Below are 20,783 nucleotides of genomic sequence, written 5' to 3'. Positions count from 1 at the left end.
GTCCGGGCTGCGCCGGCTCCTTCTCCGGGCCGGCAGCGCCGCCGGCAGGGAAAGGTGCGGAAGGGAGGACGCGGACGTGCCCACCGCACCCCTGCGGGCTCTGTCTGCTGCTCCTCTGCTTTATTGACATAAATAGACAGCAACAAGTCAAACGGACACGGTACCCCTCTCCCTGTTCAAGGCCCTGCTGCGACGTGACCGATGCGGAGTCCCACCGCTCCCTCTGCTGCCCTAGACCAGCAGCAGGAGCGCCGTCCTGCCAGCCCCCGACACCCACCACCCCCAGCCCTGCTCCTTTTTACCCAGCAACAGGCATTAACTGCTGCACGGAGTGACGGACCCTATCCCGTCAACATGAAGACTGCAGCAGTAGGGACAGGATTTCTGTCCAGAATGGGAGGGTGAAGAGCTCGGCTTCCCCTTTGTCTTGTGAAAAGCCACTCCACATCCTCCTTCCTAGTCCTCAAGCCATGGGACAGGGCAACCCCCAGTAGAGCAGCCCTTAAACCAGGTACCCCATCCCTGGCTGCAGAGCTGCTGACACCAGGCAGAGACAGCCCTTCCCCTGCACCAAACAGCCACCCAAATCCCCACTCCTGTCCAAACCCCAAGGGAGAGGTCTCAGCTCCAGCACTGCTGGATAAATATTCTGCCCCTAGGCACCCCTGCAAAGCTTTAGTTCCTCGCTGCCAGTGGGAAATGAGAATCCAGTTCCAAGTCTTTTCAGCTGAGGGCAGCTGTGCACCATGAAAGGAGCCAGGAAGGCCACGGTAGAAGGGCGGCTCGGAGGAAAGGAGCCTCGAAGCTGGCCTGAGGAGTGCTCCCCTCCTGGGCTGTGCAGGGCTCTGGCTGCCCCTCCCCACAGCTGACGCAGGCGTCACTCTTGCATCAAGCTGTTGATCTTTGTGAGCAGCACGTCCGTCTCAGACTCTGAGGAGACGGAGAAGAAACCAGTCATTGTGGGCAGCCACCATCCCGCAGAGACAGGCGGAGTAGCCTGAAAAGCAGGTTTGAGGGTATTTCGGTAATGTGGGATTCCCTAGTGCTGTCCCACAGGGCTGCTTGGCAAGGGCAGGACAGGAGGAACTCCCTGAGCTGGGATTCCCTTCCCTCCCCCAGCCATCCCAAACCACTCATCACATTTGCTGGAGAAAGCTGCCTGCCTGTGAGGGAGAGTCCCACAGGCAGAGCCCGGCTCCAAGGGAGGGAAGCTCCCATTCTGTGCACACTCACCCGCTGGCCGTCTTCTGTGGGAACATTTCCTAGGAGATGGAACAGGATCGATGTTAGCATGCAAGTCTGGTCTCACCATTCCCTCCCCTGAGCTGCCAGCTGGAGGCTGTGGGGCCCCACAGTCCCACAGGGAACTGCTCTCAGTGCTTGCAGCACTGGTAAAAAAGAGCAGGACCAGGATCCCCCAGCCTCAGACCACCAAGCCCTGGGCGCAGAGTGGGTTAGGAAGTGTGAACTAAGGCATCCAGCAGCTCGAGGCAGGGTCAGGGCAGACTTTTAGCTGCAGCTTGGAGATAAAAGTTGCCTCCACACACTTCTGTCTTAGTTAGCCAGACAGGAGAGAATCCCCCCAGGATCTGAGTCCAGAGAGGGGTGGCAGCAGGTTTGGGTCTGTCACCACCCACCCAGGGCACACTACAACCCCCCCAACATACCTGCCTTGGGAGGGGGAAAGGATCAAACCTACTTCATCAAGACAAAAGCCCAGATGATGATAAGGAAGGAAAAGCAGTCTACAACGATCCAGATCATGAAGTATGTGCTGCTGGGCTGCAAGACAATGAGACAAGCCATTGAACACCAGCTAGGAGTGGTGTGCTATGGCACAGCCCTGCCTGCTGTGTCACCAATCCCTTCTGCAGGGTGACATGTACATGTCAGCCTCCAGGCAGCTGCACAGGGCTGCTGCAGAAAGGGACCCACAAGTGCCTGGGACACAGGGCTGTGGGGCAGGAAGGATGGAGGGGTCACTTACAAGCAGCCAGATGGGGTGTTTCATCTCCTTCAGCACCTGGCAGGCGTTGGTGGTGACAGAGCTCACCCCTGAGCACCACAGCACAGAGAAGAGCCAGGGCTGGTTCACCACATACAAGTTGACAGAGATGTTGTCCTGGCGGTACTGCCTGCATGGGGACAACCGTGGTCAGAGTAGCAGCAGGGTGCCACCACACTGCACAGCCAGAGGGGGCTGTACACATGGGATATGATCCAGCATTTGCAGCCACATGGAGTGACTGTCTGGATTTCCAGGCCAAGGGCAGATTTGCTGAAGGGCAGAGGACTGCAGCCAGCTCCATCCTCTGCACCAGCCCTGCCTGATAGGAACACTTGTCCACAAGGCACACACCCAGCTCTTCCCAGAAGCACACCAGTGCTCAGCACCCTCACCTCTGCTAGGACAGTCCCCAGACCTCCACAGCTCCCAGGCACTTGGATGAAGTGTTCTCACCTGATCTCCTCAGAGCTCATGTCCTGGTAGGGCAGATTGACGTGCAGTACTGGCTCCTTCTCATTCTCCAGTCTCTTGCGGCCGTAGACGTGCTGGACACCTGGGGCCTGCTGCTTGACATCTTCCCTGAACCCATCTGGAAGCCAGAGGACCTAGGCAAGAGCCAGAGAGCACGTGCAGAGGAGAGGTGCTTCAGAGAGTTTGCTCTCTTCCAATATTCCCTCGCATGTCCAGACCCATGTGGCTGTCTTAGACAGTTGCTTCCTGCCCCCCATCTCCACTTCCAGCTGCTCCATGAGGATCTCAGCCAGGACAGTCTCCTGAGAGCTTGCCCCAGCCAAGAAATAAATACAGGTCCCACTGAAGGGAGAAAACAGTTCCAGCCTAGGAAACTCCAACAGTTAAGTCCTTTCTGGGTCCTTAAATGGCTCAAGAAGTGAGTCCATTTATCCCCAACTCTGCAGCAAGAATGCAGCTTGGATCAGCACTATAGTGAAGTCTTTTCTATGTCCCCTCCTGCTCTGCATTCCCAGAAGGCCAAGAAAGGTGATTTGAGTGCTGATTTGTCCCGAGGGCAGCACATATCCTGTGCTGCAGGGATTGGATGAAGCATAAAGGCAACGCAGGAGGGTGCAACAGGAGTCCAAGAGCTGCAGGGAGAGGTGTGGTGGAGTGTGGGGAGGTAGAAGCCTCAGCATTGTATTCCTGCTCATGCTGGCAGTGTTGGTTTCCTCCCTGGACTGAGTCATTGTTTACAGACCAGGGTGGCCAGTACTGGGAAACCAAAGTATTTGGGGGGGTATGAAGTATTTGGAGAGATAGTCTGAAACTGTAGACATTAAACCCTAATTACTGGCAACTTCTCCCAGCTAGAGAACCCCACACCTGGGCAGGGCTGCCCAGCAGAGATCACATGTGGGGATGTGGTGTATAGGGTGCCAGGGATGGTCATTGTGGCTGGCAGGGCACCTCCCACCATGGCAGGGGTGTGACAGAAGGGCAGGGTGACCAGCTCACCTGCTGCAGTGGGATGCCTGAGTGTAAAATCACTTCCAGTGTGACATTGACAAAGTTCTGGTAGTCACTGTGGTTCTCAGGCCGAAGGTCAAACATGATGGAGATGTTGCTCTCCTTGGCTGCCTCCAGGGCCTGTCCCAGGGACGGGATCCTCTGTTTAGCTGCCTCCCTGCGATCACCAGGGGAAAGGCTCTGCACAGTGCGAAATGGCCTCCGCTGCAAGGGTGAGAGAGGGGCAGTCACCACCTGTCAGCTTCCACAGCACAAACTGCTGCCTGTCCCAGGCTCTCAGTTTCCTACACTGCCCTCTCCATGTGCTCTCCAGTGCAGACAGGCACAGGGAACCTCCCCATGAACATCCATGGGCACCTCTACCCTTCTCCCCACTAACAACATAATTCAAGCAGCCCCAACACCTGTGGGCATTCAAAGCTGCTCAGCAGTAGTTAGTCATCTTTTGAGAAGAGCTTGGCCACAGCTGCCTTCAGGCCCAGGCAGGCTGTGCAGCTCAGAGCAAACACGAGACATCCCCTCTCAAAGAGCCTCCTCTATGACTCAGCTGAGGAGTCAGAACAAACCCCAGCTTGGGGCATAACCACACCCAAGGGATTTGTGCAGGCTTCTGCACCCTGTCCAGGTGTCTGCTAGGACCAGTGCTCCAGAGGAAAGGTCCTGCAGCCCCAGGGCAGGGATAATGCTTCACCCCAAAATGCACCCATTTCTCACCAGCCACCCTAAGGACATTCCTGACCTCCAGAAACCAGCTGCCAGCATTCAGCTGCTGCAGGTCTGTCCAGTTGAAGGCAGTGCTGTTCAGGGCAGCCCTCTCAGGGAACACAGCCTGCACGTTGGTAGTCCTGGTGAGTTCCTCGTCATGCATGAGGAATGGGACCCCATCAGCACTGGCAAAGGGGCACAGAGGAAAACTGCATGTTGTAAGATGTTAATTTCCTATCCCCACCTGGCATTTCTACCCCCTCCCAGACACCTGCTAGATTAACCCCCACCCTTATTCTACTTGTGGCTTTTTACAAAAAAATGTGCACCTAGAGACCAAGCCAGCAACCAAGTAGTTCCTTGCTCTCTGAAACAGCTGATCCAATAACAGGATTACATGAGATGAACTGCAGCCAGGGTCTGTTTTCCAAGCAGTACCCCTCCGCTGATGGAGCCTCCCTGCCTGGAAGGCAATCTGCATGGGGAGGACAGAAACCCAGCACCTCCTCCAAATCACTGGGACACCAAGCTGGAGCCAGTCCCATACTGGGAAGGTGGGAGTGGCAGAACCCTTTGAACAAAGCTGCCTCCAAATGCAGGCTCTATCAGTCCTCCAGGTGTCTTCCAGAATGCCCCCTGTGGGAGGTGACATCCCAAGATACACAGACCCTTCCTCCCTCTGAGCCCCTTTACCTCACCATGACGTCTGTCTCAAAGACTTCCACATCACAGTCCACTGCCTTGTGCAGTGACATGAGGGTGTTCTCAGGGGCCAGCTGGAAAAAGGAATGGTGTTAGTGCAGACAGCATGGGCAGGATGGGGCAGGAGGTAGGAACAAATTCTGCCTGGATGCACCCAGCAGCTTGGCTGGGCTCTAGGGCAACCACAATGAGACTGGGGTGACCTGGGCATGGTGGGGATGGAAAAGGACTGGAGATAGAGAGCCAGAGACTGCCTTGTTCCTGCTCCCCAACCCACACTTCACAGCCAAGCTTTCTGCTGAGAGTTGCATGCTCCTGGTCCAGCAGTGCTCAGGAATCAGCTCTGTCCTGCAGCTGCTGCAACCCCCTCCTCACCCTGTGCTCACCCATCCTCCAAGCCTGAGCTGCCCTGGCTGCTGTGGGGATACCACCTGTCCTGGGCTGGCCAGAGCTTGTCCAGGCCTGTGGCCACAAGGATCTGTGCCCCACAGCCAGGCACTGCCTGGCTCTTCCTGCCCCAGCACCCTGACCCATCCACCCTGACCACTGGCAGGGTGCTGGTCACTCACCATGGGTGCTCCTCGATGGCCAACTAGGGCTGGCTTGGGGGGCAGCTGTTCCTGCTCCATGATGCAAGGGGAGGTGATTCCCAAGGGAGCCAGGTACAGTGCAATCATTGCTGCACAGTACACAACCAGCAGAAACACCTTGAGACCTGCAGGAACAGACAGAAGTGAGAGGGGATGAGATACAGAGGAAGTATTTTGCAGGTCACTAGGAATAAACCAAGGCTGCTTCACCTGGCATTAACCTGTCATTGCCCTAGGTCAAACATTGCATCCCCAGCCTTGGGAACACTCTGGATTGATTCTTGGCCCACTACATGTCCTTGCCCAACTTCAGCACTCTGCCACCTGCAGCTCTCTTTCAGCTGCAAAGCAGGGAGGGCTGAAGCTGCAATAAGGGCTGGTCATGAGGAGCATCCAAGAGCAGGCATTACTATCACATTGCTCCCACTGCACTGATGCTCCCTGAGCACCCCTCTGCCAACAGTGCTGCTCAGCTGGGTGGCAGGAAGCAGGGCAGCAGCCAAGCTGACCAGAGGAGACCTTGGAGGGGGGTTACCTGTACTGCGGGTGCGGTAGATGAAGCTGGCCAGGGGCCAGGCAAGGAGCGTCATTCCCCCCACAGCTCCTATGTGCAGGAAGGGACCTGTTGCCTGGGGAGGCACAAAAAAACAGGGTGTCAGCCAGCACGAGTCCCTGTCCCCAAAATACACATGCTCCAATGCCAGGGATCTGCCCCTGCAGCCAGTACTGCTGGAAGATCCACAGGGCCAGGGAGGGAGGGAAAGGCTCCTGGAGGACAGAACATACTCCCTGCCCTGGTCCAGCCATTATTCATCAATCAGTCTGCTCCAGGCAGGACAGAAGGAGCACCTTGCCTGGCCAGGCAGCAGAAATCAAGGGCAGGGAATTAACCCTCAGTGCACAGCCATGCTGGGGCCTTCAGTCATCTCCCTTCAGCTCAACCCCACAGGCCAGGCACTGGGCACAGCTGGGAAGTCCCTGCTACTGGAGTGACTCACCTGCAGGGAGATACGTGCACTTTTCCACTCCTCTGCCCACTTTATTCCAAGCCCTGTGAAGGCTGCAGCCACAACAAGGGCAGTTAGGATCAGCAGGATCTGTGGGGCACACACAGGGCAGTTATAGGAGCACACAGCATCTTGCAAGCCAGGCAGAGTCTTCCTCATGCCTTATGAACCCCTGCAAGCCCTGATACCTCACCTTTCCTATCTGGGTTTGCAGCTGAGCTCTGTGCGCCATGCTTTGAGCACTGGGAATATTCCCATCCCACAGACATGTGGCCAAGGAACTGACAGCTGCAGCCCAGCTCAGCGGGGACACACAGCCACTTAGTGGGGTCACAGCAGCCATACACAGCCCCAGCAGGCTGGTCCCAGCCTCTGAAGGTGCAAGGGCAGCCAGGGCAGGCACCATGTCCCTGCACCCCCAGTCTCTCACCTTGTGCACCCAGTGTAGCTTCAAGGGATGGCCGCAGAGCTGCAAGCACAAAGCGAGGACCTGCAAGGGCAAGGAGCTGTCAGAGCTGGGCTGTGCCCACACCTCACCATCACAGGGAGGGACTCAGCCACACAAGCTCGGGCCCCCTGGCACAGGCAGGGTCTGGCTGTGCTCAGGCTGACCCCGCTCCAGATGCTGCAGGCTCCTCCCATCTCTCAGCACAGATCCATCCCCACAGCCCTGCAGGTCAGGGGCTCACCAGCAGCACAGACGAGTAGCTGATCAGCACAGCTGTAGCTATGAGCAGCACCAGGGACCAGTCTAGCCACAGCTTCCTCTGCCTGAAGATGAATCTGCCAGCAAAGGGAAGGGTCAGAGGGGCAGGGGTGATGTGGGGAGCAAGGCTGGATGTGGGATCCTACTCACTCGTTGAAGTTGTGGAAATCATTGAGGATGATGATGGCAAAGTAGAGCCACACCAATGTGAAGAGGAAAACGCAGAAGAGGAAGAAGAACCAGCTGCAGTCATACTGAAAGCCAGAGATGAGAGTTATACACATGGACTCAGGGCACCTAGCCCCCAACCAGGTTTCTGAGACCCCTGGATGTCACCCAGCCAGCAGCAGTGGGGAGCACAGGAGGTCACAGCAGAAACTGGCCCAGGGTCCAGGCACTGAGCTGCCCCATGGACAGGGTCCAGAGCTGCCCTGGCTGGACCCATGCTACAAAAAGATGGATCAGCATGTCCTACAGCAAACTAAAAATCTGCCTATGCCCGGCAGGGGAGGACAGCCCCTGTGTAAGACTGCTTTCTTTCCCATGCAGCACTCCATGGGAACAGGCAGGGACTTTGGACAGAAGAAGGGGCAGGGATTCAGCTCCCATTCCCTTCTCGCTGGATGATCCATGGGCTGGGCACAGAGGGGTGCAGGGCCTCAGAACTGCCCTTGTAGTGGTGAGTGTTCAGACTGGGTCCAGCTACACTGCCCACAGCCACTAGTGCCACATGTGGGGGGAGGTGAGGGATGCTACAGGTGCCAGAGGGACACCTAGCAACCCAGACTTATTTGTACATTCCAAGCAAGACAGGACAAGCAGCAGCAGAGCCACTCCCATGGGAGTCGGAGACCTCAGAGAATCCCAGGGCCTCACCACTCCCAGGTTACAAATTGCTGGGGACACCCTCCTGGTGGGGCCACACCCAGCTCAGGAACTGTGTCTCCCACGTGTCTGGCCAGGTGCCCCGGCCCCGCTGCCAGCTCAGCCCCAGGGCCCTGCTCTGCTCTGCTCCAGGCACGTGCAAGCCCCACTGCAGAGCACACTAATGCTGCTCTACCCTTCTTGTCACCCAGCAGGAGCACAGCTCACCCTCTCACTGCTGCCAGCTGGGGCAGTTCCTGGACAGTGAGGGTGCCAGGCAGCTCCCCAGCTACCTTCCCTGAGAAGCAGGAGCAGCAGCAAGAGGTCAGCAGCTCAGTGTCTGGGCTGAGCAACCCAGCCAGAGCCCTTCCCCACCCCACCACTCTGAGGCTCCCACAAAGGAGCTGGCGAGCCCCAGCTCAGCACAATTCAAGTATCACCTTGGTGGTTCTCAAGCCCTTCCTCTTCTCCTTCTTGGCAGTGATCCACTGGCAGCTGTAGGGGCAGAGCAGGCAGGTGGCACAGGCAGAGCAGCAGCCAGGGGGGTCTGCCATAGCAGCACTGTCCCAGAGCAAAGATCAGGTGTCCTGTGGGGCAAACACACAGCATATTGGCACAGACCTCCCAACACACTGCCCCCACCCCGTGGGGACAGAGCACAGAGGCATTTTGTGTCCGTGTACGCTGGCAGGTGGCCCAGAGTGCTGGGACATAGTGGTGGGGCTGCTGGCCTGTGTCCCCAGGCAAGGCATGGTGCCAGGGGAAGAACCAGCACAGGGTGCAGCCCAACCTGTTCAGCAGGCTGTGCTGGGACCCTTCACCAACAAGCTGGAGCAAGTCTGGAGCTGGCAGGGAGCAGGGCCTGCTCCCCAGCCCAAGGTTCAGCACCCTGCCTGGGAGCCAGGACCACTGTGCAGGCTCCAGGGGCAAGCAGCCTAGCCAGACAGCAGCACTGCATCCAGGCTTCCCCACCTACTGCCCAGTGCCATGTCACAGCCTGGGGGGTACATGCAACAGCCTGGGAAGTTCCCATTCTGACCCCTAAGTCCAGGTCCTTGCTGATGCAGCACCATCCTGGCAGCCCCTCAGCTCAATCTGCACACCAAGGAATCCCAAGAGTGGCTGGAGGAGCTGCAGCTGAGCAGGCACCCCAAGTACTTGGGGGGTGATGTGGGTGAGAGGCAGTTATGGGGGTAACCCATTTCTACAGTCAGAGAGACCCAGGCTGGGGACAGGGCCACCACTGAGTACCCCAAACACTGGGAAGGGGAAATAGCCAGGATGCTTTGCTGGGATCCCCAGATTCCTGGTGTTTGGCTGGAAGAAGCAGGGAGCCCAAAACAAGGTCTTCCTCAATCCATCTGAAGAAATACCATCTTTACTATGGCTTGTCCTGCTGTGAAGCTGCTCCTCCTCCTCACCCCAACCTCCCCAACAGGCCAGGCACACTATACAACACTATCACCCTGCAGATTAAGCCTGGCTTTCATTTCACTGTGACCTCTGAGCCAGGCAGGAGAGCCAGCTGACCACATCCTCCCCAAGGGCGTGCCTCACAGAGCTGTGTCCCATTCCAATCTGGGCTGTGGAGAGGGAGCAGAGCTAGCCAAGGTCATCCCTGGCCCAGAGCAGCTCTGCCATGCCCTAGCTGTGGCCAAGGGCAGCCTCCCCTGTAAGGGGGCAGCACCCCAGCCTGTCACCCTGCTCCTAAACACCACCACTGTGAGGGTGTCCAGGGTCGAGGTGTAGAGCCTGCCCCAGCACCCACACAGAGCACAGGGTCACGTACAGGCAGGTACCACCCTGAGAGCAGGACCCCATCCCTGGCCAGGCAGCTTCTGCAGGCTGGGGGATGTCTGGGGACTGCTATCAGCAGGTCCAGCCAGCCAAGGCACAGAGGATGATAAGCAGCAAAACAGAGCCCCACATCTGCTACCCCCCTCCACCTTCTAGGCACCAGACCAGCTGCTGTGACCTGCTCAGTGATGGCACTGAAGGAGTCAGCCTTCACACAGGAACCCATGGGTCCAGATATTTCCCATCCTGATGCCTAGGGGCTCTGGCTGTAGGCCCATACCCCTGCTGTCACCAGAAGCACAGTCACCACTTCCATCAGGGACCAGTGGGTTCAGCCAGCCTTCACTTAGAGTCACACTGTCCCCTGTCACTGGTCACACGGGAGAACACTGGTGTCAGCAGCTCCTGGTGTCAGGCTCCCACGCAGGGTACACAGTACAGGAGGAGTGGCTGTGGGCACCAGCTGCAATTCAGACTCAGCTGCTCCAGGGGACTGCTGCTGCCAAGACTGGAGCTTGGCAGAGAGTGGCACAGGACTGGTCACAAATCTGCCCCAGCAGTGCTGTCTGGAGCGTTTGGAGGGGAAATGCCACCCTGTTCTCCAGCTCAGAGTGCAACTGTAGCAGTAGCATGAGTGGTTAGGGCACAACATGACCAGACAGGGCACACATCCCAGACAGAGCAGGGATAGGAACACACCAGACCCTGCTCAGCCCCTGCTCCAGCTCCAGCGGGAGAGCAGCAGAGTGGGAGCTGGGGGTCCATCAGGGCTGGAAGGACCCCTCCTTCAGCTCCCACCAAACAACCCCACAGCACACACGGGCAAAGCACAAGGAATCTGAAGGGGTGACAAACCCATTGTCACAGTCACCCACACGGCAGTGTGTGCTGGTAGCCTCACAAAGACCTCTGTGCTCCAGAGGTGCTCACACAGGACAACCAGGTGGCCAAATGCAGATCAAAATCCCCTTGTCCTGGAGGAGCCGAGCTGAGCTAGCCCAGGCTCTGTGCCAGCCGGGAGGTCAGCAGGAGCCGCTGCCTAACCCCGCTGCTCCCTTTCCTCGTAGGACGGAGGACAGAACACGGGCACAGCGTAGGGTGACCCCGAAACAGCACAGCCTGGCCCAGATCCCCCACTCTCAGTCTCATACCCGGGCAGCCAGTCCTGCGCTCCCCGTTCCTGCTCTCCAGAGCGTGGGAACAACACGGGCAACCCCCTTCCTTCCCCGCAGAGCCGGGATGATCACCCCCTCCCCGTGCCGCCCTGGCAGCATCCCCACGGCCGGGACAGCCGCCCCGGGACAAAATACCTGCTCGCCGCGGATGCCGGGCTCCCGCAGCCGGGCCAGGTGAGCGCGGGGCTGGGCTCTGGCCGGGCCCATGCGTGCCAGCTCTGGGCTCCCGCTGCGCTCACACCCCGCTGGGTGTGCCCGCCCGGCGCGGCAGGTCCGCACAGGCCGGCAGAGGCGGGCAGACTGCGAGCGGAGCGGAGCGGGGGCCGGGCCGGGGTCAGGGCGGGCCCGCCGGAGCCGCGGCGAGAAGAGGGGGAAGGGGCCCGGGGCCGTCACGCGTCGCGGCGCTCAGGAGTTTGCAGGCAGCCCACGTCCAGGCAGAGCGAGACTCCAGGGAGAGCTCCCGGGAGATGGAGGCAGAGCTTCGTGCATCGCCGCGCCTTTGAGCGAGGGGCTGCGGGAGCCCCCCGGACAAAAGGGGACTTTACCCTTCCCGGCAGAGGAAGCCTGAACAGACACAGCGTTTGCTGCAGACACAGCCCAGGGCAGCGCGGCTGGCCCGGCGCACACACCGGGGCATGCTTTGAAGGCAGAAGCACAGAAGTAAAAGTGCTTTTCTTGCCTTGAGCTGAGAGAAATCTTTCCGAACCAGTGCATTAGAACTTTGCTAAAGCAGCAGATGAAAGGAGGCTCGGGACAGGCCTGATGCCACCTGCAGATGGATGGGCCGGTGCCTTCCATCTTCCCCCTCCCTTCCTCCCTGTGGCACAGCACAGCTGTGTCCCCCCACCCTCTGCTGCTGGCGACTCGGGATGCACCACGGGCACTCAGACTCTTCTGCGTCACTGAATTGATCCGTCATTGCCTGTGGTCTCAGGGGACCCATCTGATCTTCTGCCACTTTTTGCAACCGAGAAAGCTGATTTACAGGGAGGTGATGGCATTCTGCAGTGACATAGCACCTGCCAATTTAGGCAGAAGCCTCAGCACTTAGCTGATCCTGTTCCACACTACTATTAACAGCTTTGGCACAACTCATTGAACAGCTCCATGAAATGTGCTGATTAAGGCCTTATCAGTGGAGGGTCTGTTGTGCTGCAGGAGGGTTTGTGCAGGAACATCTGCACCCAAAGGAGTAAGCTGAAAGCATTGCAATCGCCAGGAATATCCTTCAGCCAAGCAAATGGCCCTGCACCCCAGATTCTGTCAGAAGTGAGCAGTTTGTCAGTGAGGTTCCCTTCCCGCATCCATGTGTCCTGCCGACTGACACAGATCAGCCGCGCTGCTACACGAAGAGCAAAGGCACGAGCCTTCCCAGCGGACCTGCACCCCAGCAAAGTCCCTGGGATGCAGAGAGCCCATTTTTTGGGGGGTAGAAGATTCACTGTTAGGGACTGGATTGCAGGTTTTGAGGAGATGATGAAGTGAGCACTGAGTGAGGTGAAGAATCACTTAAGCAAAGAAACACCTTAAGCAGTGTGTAGGGGAAAACCGAGCACGAATTAAGAGACCAAGAAGATATTGGAGGAGGGGAGGTTGCAGCAGATCTCCACGAGATCCAAAAGCTGTGGAATTCAGCTGTGTGAGGCAAACCTCATGGAATAGGCACCGCGGGCAGACAGAGCGGCGGCTCCCCGGGGGACTGGCCACCGTGTGACCGCGCGGGGACGGAGCCGGTTTGCACGGGAGCCCGTTTGCACGGGAGCCCGTTTGCACGGGAGCCCGTTTGCACGGAGCCCGGCCGTTCCCGCCCGGCGCCCGGGGGAGCCCCACGAGCCGCACGCGGGACCGCCCCGCCGCCTCTGCCCGCGCGAGGGCGCCAGCGCGGCGGGCAGCGCTCCCGCCCGGCACGGGGCTGAGGGGCCGAGCGGAGCCATTTCGCAATCCCCGCCCCGTGAGCAGCCCCGCCGAGCCAGGGAATCCCTGCCGAGCCGGGGCAGCGGCGGCTGCGAGGGGCGGGAGCCGTGCTGGGTACGGGCGGGCGAGAGACGCGCGGGCGCTGCCCCTGCGAGGCCACCAGGCGGCGACCTCGGCCCGCGCTGCTGCTGCGGGAGTGCCCGAGGTTCGGGCCTGTCCCTGAGGAGCGGGCTGAGCCCGAGGTGTGACCCAGAGGAGCGGGCTGAGGCCGGGGGCTGTGACCCAGAGGAGCGGGCTGAGGCCGAGCTGTGACCCAGAGGAGCGGGCTGAGCCCGAGGTGTGACCCAGAGGAGCGGGCTGAGGCCGGGGGCTGTGACCCAGAGGAGCGGGCTGAGGCCGAGCTGTGACCCAGAGGAGCGGGCTGAGGCCGGGGGCTGTGACCCAGAGGAGCGGGCTGAATTTATGGGTGTGACCCAAAGGTCACAGGCTGATCCTGAGGTATGACCCAAAGGACAGGGATGAGTTTATGGGCGCAATCCAAAGGACAAGAGATGATCCCGGGGGTGTGACCCAAAGGACAAGGCTGAGTTTATGGGTGCGATCCAAAGGACAAGGGTTGATCTTATAGATGCTACCCACAGGAAAGGGCTGAACCCGAGGTGCGACCCAAAGGACAAGGTTGAGCCTGGGGTGTGAGCCTATGAACAGAAGAACTGAGTTTATGGGTGCGACCCCAAGGACAGGGTGAGTTTATGAATGCGGCCCAAAGGACAAGAGCTGAGCCCAAATCTGCTACCCAAAAGACAGGGCTGAGCCCGGGATGCCACCCAAAGCACAGAGCCGAGCTCAGATTTGATAGCCAGAGGACAGAGCTCAACCTGGGGATGTGACACCACACCCAGCAGACCGACAGCAACACGAGCATCCTTGACATCCACTTCCCTGCCAGCTAAGACTGATCTCCAGAAGCCAAGTTGCAGATTAACAGTTATAGCTGACAACCAGAGTGTATAATCAAGCTGGCTTTGCTCTACCTGTCTCACCGTGAAGTCAGAGGCACCAGAATTAGTTGGGAAAAAGAAAATAACATTCCTGTCAACACAGTTGAATGAGCTCACATACAGCATCAAGTGTGGCATTGATGTAAATAGAGCTTGTGTCCTGCCTTCACTTGTGAAGGTGCATCTGCGAGTGTTCTTTCAGATTATGGCAAAGTGATAAAAATATGGAAAGAAATGGTCTAAGTAAGAAGAGAAAGTTATGTCAGTGTATTACAGTGCAGATGATGTTATCTCCCTAGACTCTGAACTTGGTGAGTAGAGCAGGATTTTCAGAACATGTAAGTGACTTTATAGCTTCCTGTTAGGTTCCCGTTTGTCCACTGAACTGGTCACAAACTATTTTTTTCAGGGAAAATAAAAGGCAAGGCATTGTTTCAGTTACTTCTGTGTTTCACTATACTGCCCAGAGTCTACAAGAAATACTGTTTTTAAAGATGGACTGGTTTAGGGAATGTTTTCCCTTCACAATCTCTTATAGGACCAGGAATAAAAGAAGGCAGTACAGGTTTGTGTAACATTATTTCACACTCTTTCAGCTTGTAATAGACAAAACCTCAAGAGTTTCACCATTTCTCTGCTGTTAACACTTCAAAATCCAGTGGCTAAAGTCACAGTGTGACTGTGCTTCCACCTCAGCTAGTAGCAGACCTACATGAAATGATCAACCAAGGCAATAATCTCCCTCATGAATCTAAAGTTATTGCTTCCCAGTAAGCTGCAGTAATATAGATTGTGCTACATTTTGAAGCTGTCCTGAATAGGCACATTCAGAAAATAAGTTGTTTGGAAGAACTAATCAGGCAATAAACTGCCTAAGGGGAAGGGGTATGATCATGGCACTAGTCTCAATTTTTTTTCCCTAAAGGCCAGAAGCTTATAAAGAATTAAAGTCTGTGGGGAAGAAGCTTTGAATATTTTTTTTTTCCCATCTAGAAGTGAGCTCAGGAATGCAGATTGTGAGAATATTACTCATCTTGAGGAGAAACCTGTGGATGACTGCATGTATTTCAGCTCTTACAGAGTTTGTATGGTACAAACACTTGACCCAAACTTTTCATGGGTGGTCCTTAAGGTTTTAATTTCCTGTGTACTTGGAAACAGCATGGAGCAGATTTTCAGGAGTGCTAATCATTAACTGAGGTGTAATTGAGATGAGTGATAGGAGCCCTGAGGATCAAATGCTAAGGAGTGTTAAGAGTTCAAGCTGTGCAGCAACAGCAGATCCCAGCTTGTGCACTGTACCAGTGCAGTGTTCAGCCTCACTGTTTCTGTAGGAATCCAACACCCCTCAAGGGTTTATGGAGATTAAGATACAGAGAACACATCAGATCATAGAATGGCATGAGTTGGAAGGGACCTTAAAGACCATCCAGTTCCAATCCTCCTGCCAGGGGCAGGGACACCTTCCACTTGACCAGGTTATTCAGAGCCCTGTTCAATCTGACAAGTTCTTCCAGGGATGGAACAGCCACAGCTTCTCTGGGCAACCTGCAAGTGCCTCACCCCTCTCAGACCAAAGAATTTCTTCCTGACATCTAATCTAAACCTGCTGTCTCTCAGTCTGAAGCCATTCACTCTGGTCCAGTCACTCCAGGATCTTGTGAAAAGTCCCTCTCCATGTTTCTTGTGGGCTCCCTTCAGATACTGGAAAGCCACAATAAAGTCACCCAGATGGCTTATTTTCTCTAGAAAAGTCTGGAAAATCCCAATTCTCTCAGCTTTTCCTCCTAGGAATGTGTTCCATCCCTCTGATCACCTTGGTGTTCTCCTCTGGACTTGCTCCAGCAGGTCCATGTCCTTCCTGTGCTGGGGACCCCAGAGCTGGAGGCAGCACTGCAGCTGGGCTCTGACCAGAGTGGAGCAGAGGGGCAGAATCCCCTCCCTCCCCTGCTGCCCTCAGGGCTTTTGCTGCAGCCCAGGACACACTTGGCTTTCTGGGCTGTGAGTGCACATGGCTGGGTCATGTCCAGCCTCTCCTCCCCCACATCCTTCTTGTCAGGTTAAGCAACAATATTTGGTAAGTTTTATACTACAAAATATAGTTCGGAAATAATTTTCGGCACAGTGTCATATCATATCTAAAGACAAAACCAAAAATAATTCAAACAGGCAGTTCCTGCTTTCATTAAAAGAAAAACTTAGTTTTCAGATTCTGATAGTTATGTCTGAGATGCCATGCTTCATTCATGATTTCAAGGACTAAAGTATTTAGTTTTGTTCACAAGCAGCTCTTTCTTTTTGGAACTCAAACTAGTTTAGAATTTGAAGATGTTTATAATTTGTCATTTCCTAATTGCCTTATTGCATACTTAACTGCAGTCACACAATAACAAACTGAAGGCAAATCTTAAGTATTAAATTTAGGATACAGCAGAAGGTATGCTCACAGGCTATACTTGCATGCAATTTTGCATCCCAACAGCATATCTTTGTGTTTTGTGTAATTTATACAAAGGAAGTCAGCTAATTTAATTATAGCACAACTGTTTTTTCTAGTAAGTGCATTTCCTTTATAGGGATAATTAACTTTTCTGGAAGTTAAATTGTAGGCATGAATTACTGAATGTGGCAACACTGATATTCTGTAGATCTGGTTTCACCTGCTCTGCATGGAAAAGCACTTGACTAGTGGTCCATTTTCGGATCAATATTTGTGGGTTTTTTTCCCAGGAAAAAATGCAAGATTTATGCTGTCAGTAAAACACCTTATGTGCCACTTACTGCCATTGCTCTACTACAAAAACATTTGTGTTTATGGTTTTTAATGCTTACTAACTTTTAAAGCATACCATTATTTTTGCACTGGGACAAGCCTTTATTGTGGAGTATTTTCTCCTACTACATGTCTAACTCCTGCTCAGAGTTATAGTTACTATAGAACAGCATTCCTCCCCCCCTTTCAGCATGTAAAAGCAGCTGCAAGATCATTGTGTTAAGTCATGCTGTGAAACACAAAATTGATTTGTTGCTTGAGCTGCCTCTCTCTCTCCTCACCGTTTCAGAAGCCTCCCATGAAGTCATTTCCACTCACTGATGTTACTGGGAAGCCACAAACTTTGTTAGAGCATTAGTGGGGAGCTAGCAGCTGTCTAGAGAGAATAAGACCCTGTAACAGCATTCCTGTCAAAAATGAGCTGAAATGCTTGACAAAGAAAAGCTCAACCCTCAAACTCTAACAAGAACCTGTTAGGATACAGCCCGGACTGCAGAGCACCTTAATCACTTGCTTTGTGTTAAAGTATTGACACAGACCCTGCTTGAGGTCAGTCCTTGCTCAAGGAGTGTCCCTTCAGATCCCCAGGAGCCTTTCCACTCATGGGATTCCATCCTCTGTAAATCCAGGCACAGAGAACAAAGCCCTCTTGCACACCTATTTTGCTGTCACTTTCTTGTTCTCAGCAAGCTCATTTGAGGGTAAGGAACAGTTCTGTGAGTCACAATGTGCTGCAGTCATTAATACTCCCACTGTACTTGCAGAGCTGCTGTGCTTTTTCTCTTAATACCCACAAGCTGTTGCTATTAGACAGCTTTGCAGAGCTATTAGAGCCTGTCCTGTAGCCTTTAGAGAAACAATTCACTATATTAGATGCTTCTATGAAAACTACTTTTGCCTGCATGTAACTACATTTTGTGCTTTATAGTATTTATAAGCTAGTAAATTAAATACTAAAAAAACCAAACCAAAACAAACCCAACAACAACCATAAAAAGAAGCCTCTGACACCAAGAAAAGGCCCAAAACAACCCCACTTACCAGGCAGAAGCAACTCCTCTTTTCACACTCACTCCTGTATAGAAGCAACAGCTGTTTGCCATTGCCAAATTTATAGGAGCAGCCTCCAGTACTGTGCTAAGGGTGGGTTTATATAAGGGCCCTGGCTAGGGAGTGGTCAGTGGTGGAATTGTGGGGTTTGCATGTCCTTAGGGGGTTGGTGGTATAGCTGTGTTGAAGAGAAGTCAGTATGTAGTGTTGCTAAAAGAGAGTTAGTTTTTATTTATAAGGATAATATTTTGGGTCTAGAATAGTTAGTTTATCTACTTTAAGTGTAATTCCCTTGCTGGTTTTGTTTATGATTTGTTACCTTGTACTTACTTAAGGTATTTTTCTAGCTGTAAGTATCTTTGGCTACATCCTCTTCTGTTTTATTAGATGTAGGTAAAATATTGTTCTTAAAGAAGAAAAGCTTTAGTACTGTTTGACATCTATTTTTTAAACTGTTCCAGATCTCTATTATGATTTTCTGTAATGGCTCTCTTAGTTACTACTGTGTGAATTTTCTTCTGACCCTTTAACTAGTGCAAAGGGTAATGGGGGATTTCTAGCTAGTGGTCTCATTTGTATTATTTTCCTTAGTATTTTTTCAGAGCTTCTGTGTAATCAGTGTCTCTGGGGCTTGGCTTTTGACTGCCTAAGGTTTCCAATGTTCAGTATTTATGGTCAAAGTACTTGCTTTGGGTGTCTGTCTCAGGTAGCTGAAGTTGTTTGTGCAGTTTTGAGCATAACACTTCCAAGTTTTTTAAGCTTAACCTTTTAAGGTTTGTGTCCTGTAAAAACTGCACTGCAAGGTATCCTTGCTGCTTTTTTGAGATGGAGTTGTTGGCAGCATGGAGAGGCTTGATGTTGTGTCTGAGCTGCTCTGATGAGGAATTACCACTACAGTATTCAGTAGAAAGGGGTTTTTTTTTTGTATTTGGTTTTCTGTAAGCTCACCAGCTTTTCCTCCTAAGTTTTAATTAATTATTTGAAATAATGATAGAAGAATAAAATCATGCTTCTAGGTAGTTTTGTTTTTGAGTCAGTAAAAGCTTCACAGATTCAGATGTTATTAAGACCAGTTAAATAGTAACTTTGGAGGTAGAGTACTTAAAACAGCACATCTGTGTCTTTAGTCTTTTTCTTCCCAGCTCTATTGTATTTCAAATTCAAGTTCATGCAGTTACAGCTTGTGCACTTAAAAATGTGCCAATTGCTTTTCCCCACAATGTAGCTTGTGACAAAATCTCCTTTTATGCTTTTTTCCAAGTTGTTTTTGGGTTTTCCTGTTAAGTATTTGATCCTGTGTCCAGAACAGAATGCATTTTGCATTGGGAAATAAAACCAGGCTTGTAGTTCTTGTGTTGCAGCACACATGCACTAATACTCACTGAGAACCTGTAGGCATCCCTGTGTAGTGTTTTCTGGATAAGATACTTGCACAGAATTCTAACAGCTATTTCTAGTGCTTACCTTATCTGAAGGAGGTGCTTGAGTGCCCAGAAGAAATTCTGTTCTGTGGTGGCAGAACTGGGCTGGTCTGTGGTTTACATGTGCACGGTGGGTTTAGAATCTGTGCAGCTGATGCAGAGGGGGGATCTCCCTTCTTGATCACTGCAGGATGATGCTGAAATAGGTTTTTTTTTTTTGCCTGAAATCCTGAACTCCAGCACTGTGAGAAAAAGAAGCACACTTGGAAAAAAATGATCTTACACAGCAAGCCCTTCAATGGCTGAAATAGTTGTTGAGATGAAAAATGCCACTCATAAACTTGCAGCTGTCACTGAAGCTACCACCACAACTGTACCTCATTGCATTAGAGCTGTAGGATGGGTACAGCTATGGGAGGAAGGTGATTGTTGCCTCAGGTACTTCACTTGTCAGGTGCAGTTACTGACAGATGGCTGTGAGGGGCTGAGAATATGCCTGGCTCAGCATGGAGGGCTTGTCTTGGCACTTGGGCTGATTTGTCACTGTCAGGCTTTATTTCTAGGTTCTGCAGGATTATACAGAAGTAGAGCAAGAACTGCATGTATTTGAGACAGCCCTTACATGTAAAGTCTGGCATGGAAGAAAGCAACATGCTGGTTGGCAAAACAAATTAAAAAAATGGTAGGGGGAGTATAGGGGGATGCATTCAGGATGCAACTGAAATGAATAAACCCCAACAGGAATACAGGGGAGGTTTAGTTGTGTGGTATCAGGAATAAAACTGCAAAACTTAGATGGGTGTTGCTGGGGCCCTGTGTCCAGGTGGAATTGCTTGGCACTGGTGTGTTTGGGGTGTTTGCCAAGGATGTTTTCACTTTTCAGATCAAGGCTCTTGGCTAATGAACACATAGTCAGCAGTTTAGGAGGATTTACTTAAGTAATAATGTATGTTTTACTACTTTGTGTGCATTATGTAGGTGTTTTATATTATGTTAAATTCAGAATGAGCCTGGGTGTTAGTCACTTGGTTAACAGAGCTAGGTAATGTGACCATTAATATTTCTGTGAAATATTCTAATTGTTTTTTTCTGAAGATTATTTCTGTTGTGTGAAGCCTAGATAAGTGTTATGTTTTCTGTTTCTATAAAACACGTGACAGAACAAACACCCCCACCAAACAACAAAACACAAACACACAAAACCCAAACTTGCTCTAAATCTGTTGTGACTTAAGCAGAGGTGGCAGGTAACAGCCTGACTGCAAATGCTAAATTAGGTGCTTTTGTCACTTCAAGAGTGTGGTTGCATTCAGTCACAGAGGGATGAAGGGTTTGGAGTAGCTCCCTAAATGGCAGGGATCTGGTAACCCAGATGGCTCCTTCTGGCTTTTTAAAATTTCCTACCCCAGTGTCTTGTGTTAATGAAGTTCCTGGGCTGTCCTTTCCTTTTCCTTTTAGATAAGTGCCTGCTTATCTCTTTTATAGACCATGGGGAATCCTTGAGGAGTGCAGGTGGGATTGAGAGCAAAGCTTTTTTTTTTTGTGTACAAGAGCACAGACCATTCCTGTTGGTTTTCCAAGTCAAGGG

General features: G+C 52.9%; 1 protein-coding gene across 4 annotated transcripts; it reads right to left on the bottom strand.

Moving 5' to 3' along the window:
• Positions 1–103: 103 nt before the first annotated feature.
• Positions 104–12,114, bottom strand: GDPD2 (glycerophosphodiester phosphodiesterase domain containing 2). 4 transcript variants are annotated; one of them, XR_013776072.1, is made up of 16 exons: positions 11,172–12,111; positions 8,505–8,651; positions 7,351–7,454; positions 7,184–7,277; positions 6,925–6,984; positions 6,486–6,584; positions 6,023–6,116; positions 5,467–5,612; positions 4,889–4,971; positions 4,230–4,380; positions 3,479–3,694; positions 2,462–2,613; positions 1,988–2,135; positions 1,672–1,782; positions 1,234–1,262; positions 104–930 (listed from the first exon to the last, which is right to left on the bottom strand). XR_013776072.1 is itself a non-coding variant. In XM_079319282.1 (16 exons), the coding sequence occupies exons 2-16, from the start codon at positions 8,616–8,618 to the stop codon at positions 924–926; spliced, it is 1,650 nt and encodes a 549-aa protein (XP_079175408.1). In that variant the 5' UTR covers positions 8,619–8,651; positions 11,172–12,114; the 3' UTR covers positions 104–923. The 4 variants fall into 4 exon arrangements, 2 of the variants coding, with proteins under 2 accessions (XP_079175408.1, XP_079175409.1); XR_013776073.1 differs by having other exon boundaries at positions 1,668–1,782; positions 11,172–12,110; XM_079319282.1 differs by having other exon boundaries at positions 1,164–1,262; positions 1,700–1,782; positions 11,172–12,114.
• Between the last annotated feature and the right edge of the window lie 8,669 nt (positions 12,115–20,783).

Source organism: Erithacus rubecula, assembly GCF_903797595.1.
Source record: "Erithacus rubecula genome assembly, chromosome: 15".
NCBI classification, from domain to species: Eukaryota; Metazoa; Chordata; class Aves; order Passeriformes; family Muscicapidae; genus Erithacus; species Erithacus rubecula.
The sequence above is the reverse complement of the archived record's forward strand: the minus strand, read 5'-3'. Positions and strand labels throughout refer to the sequence as shown.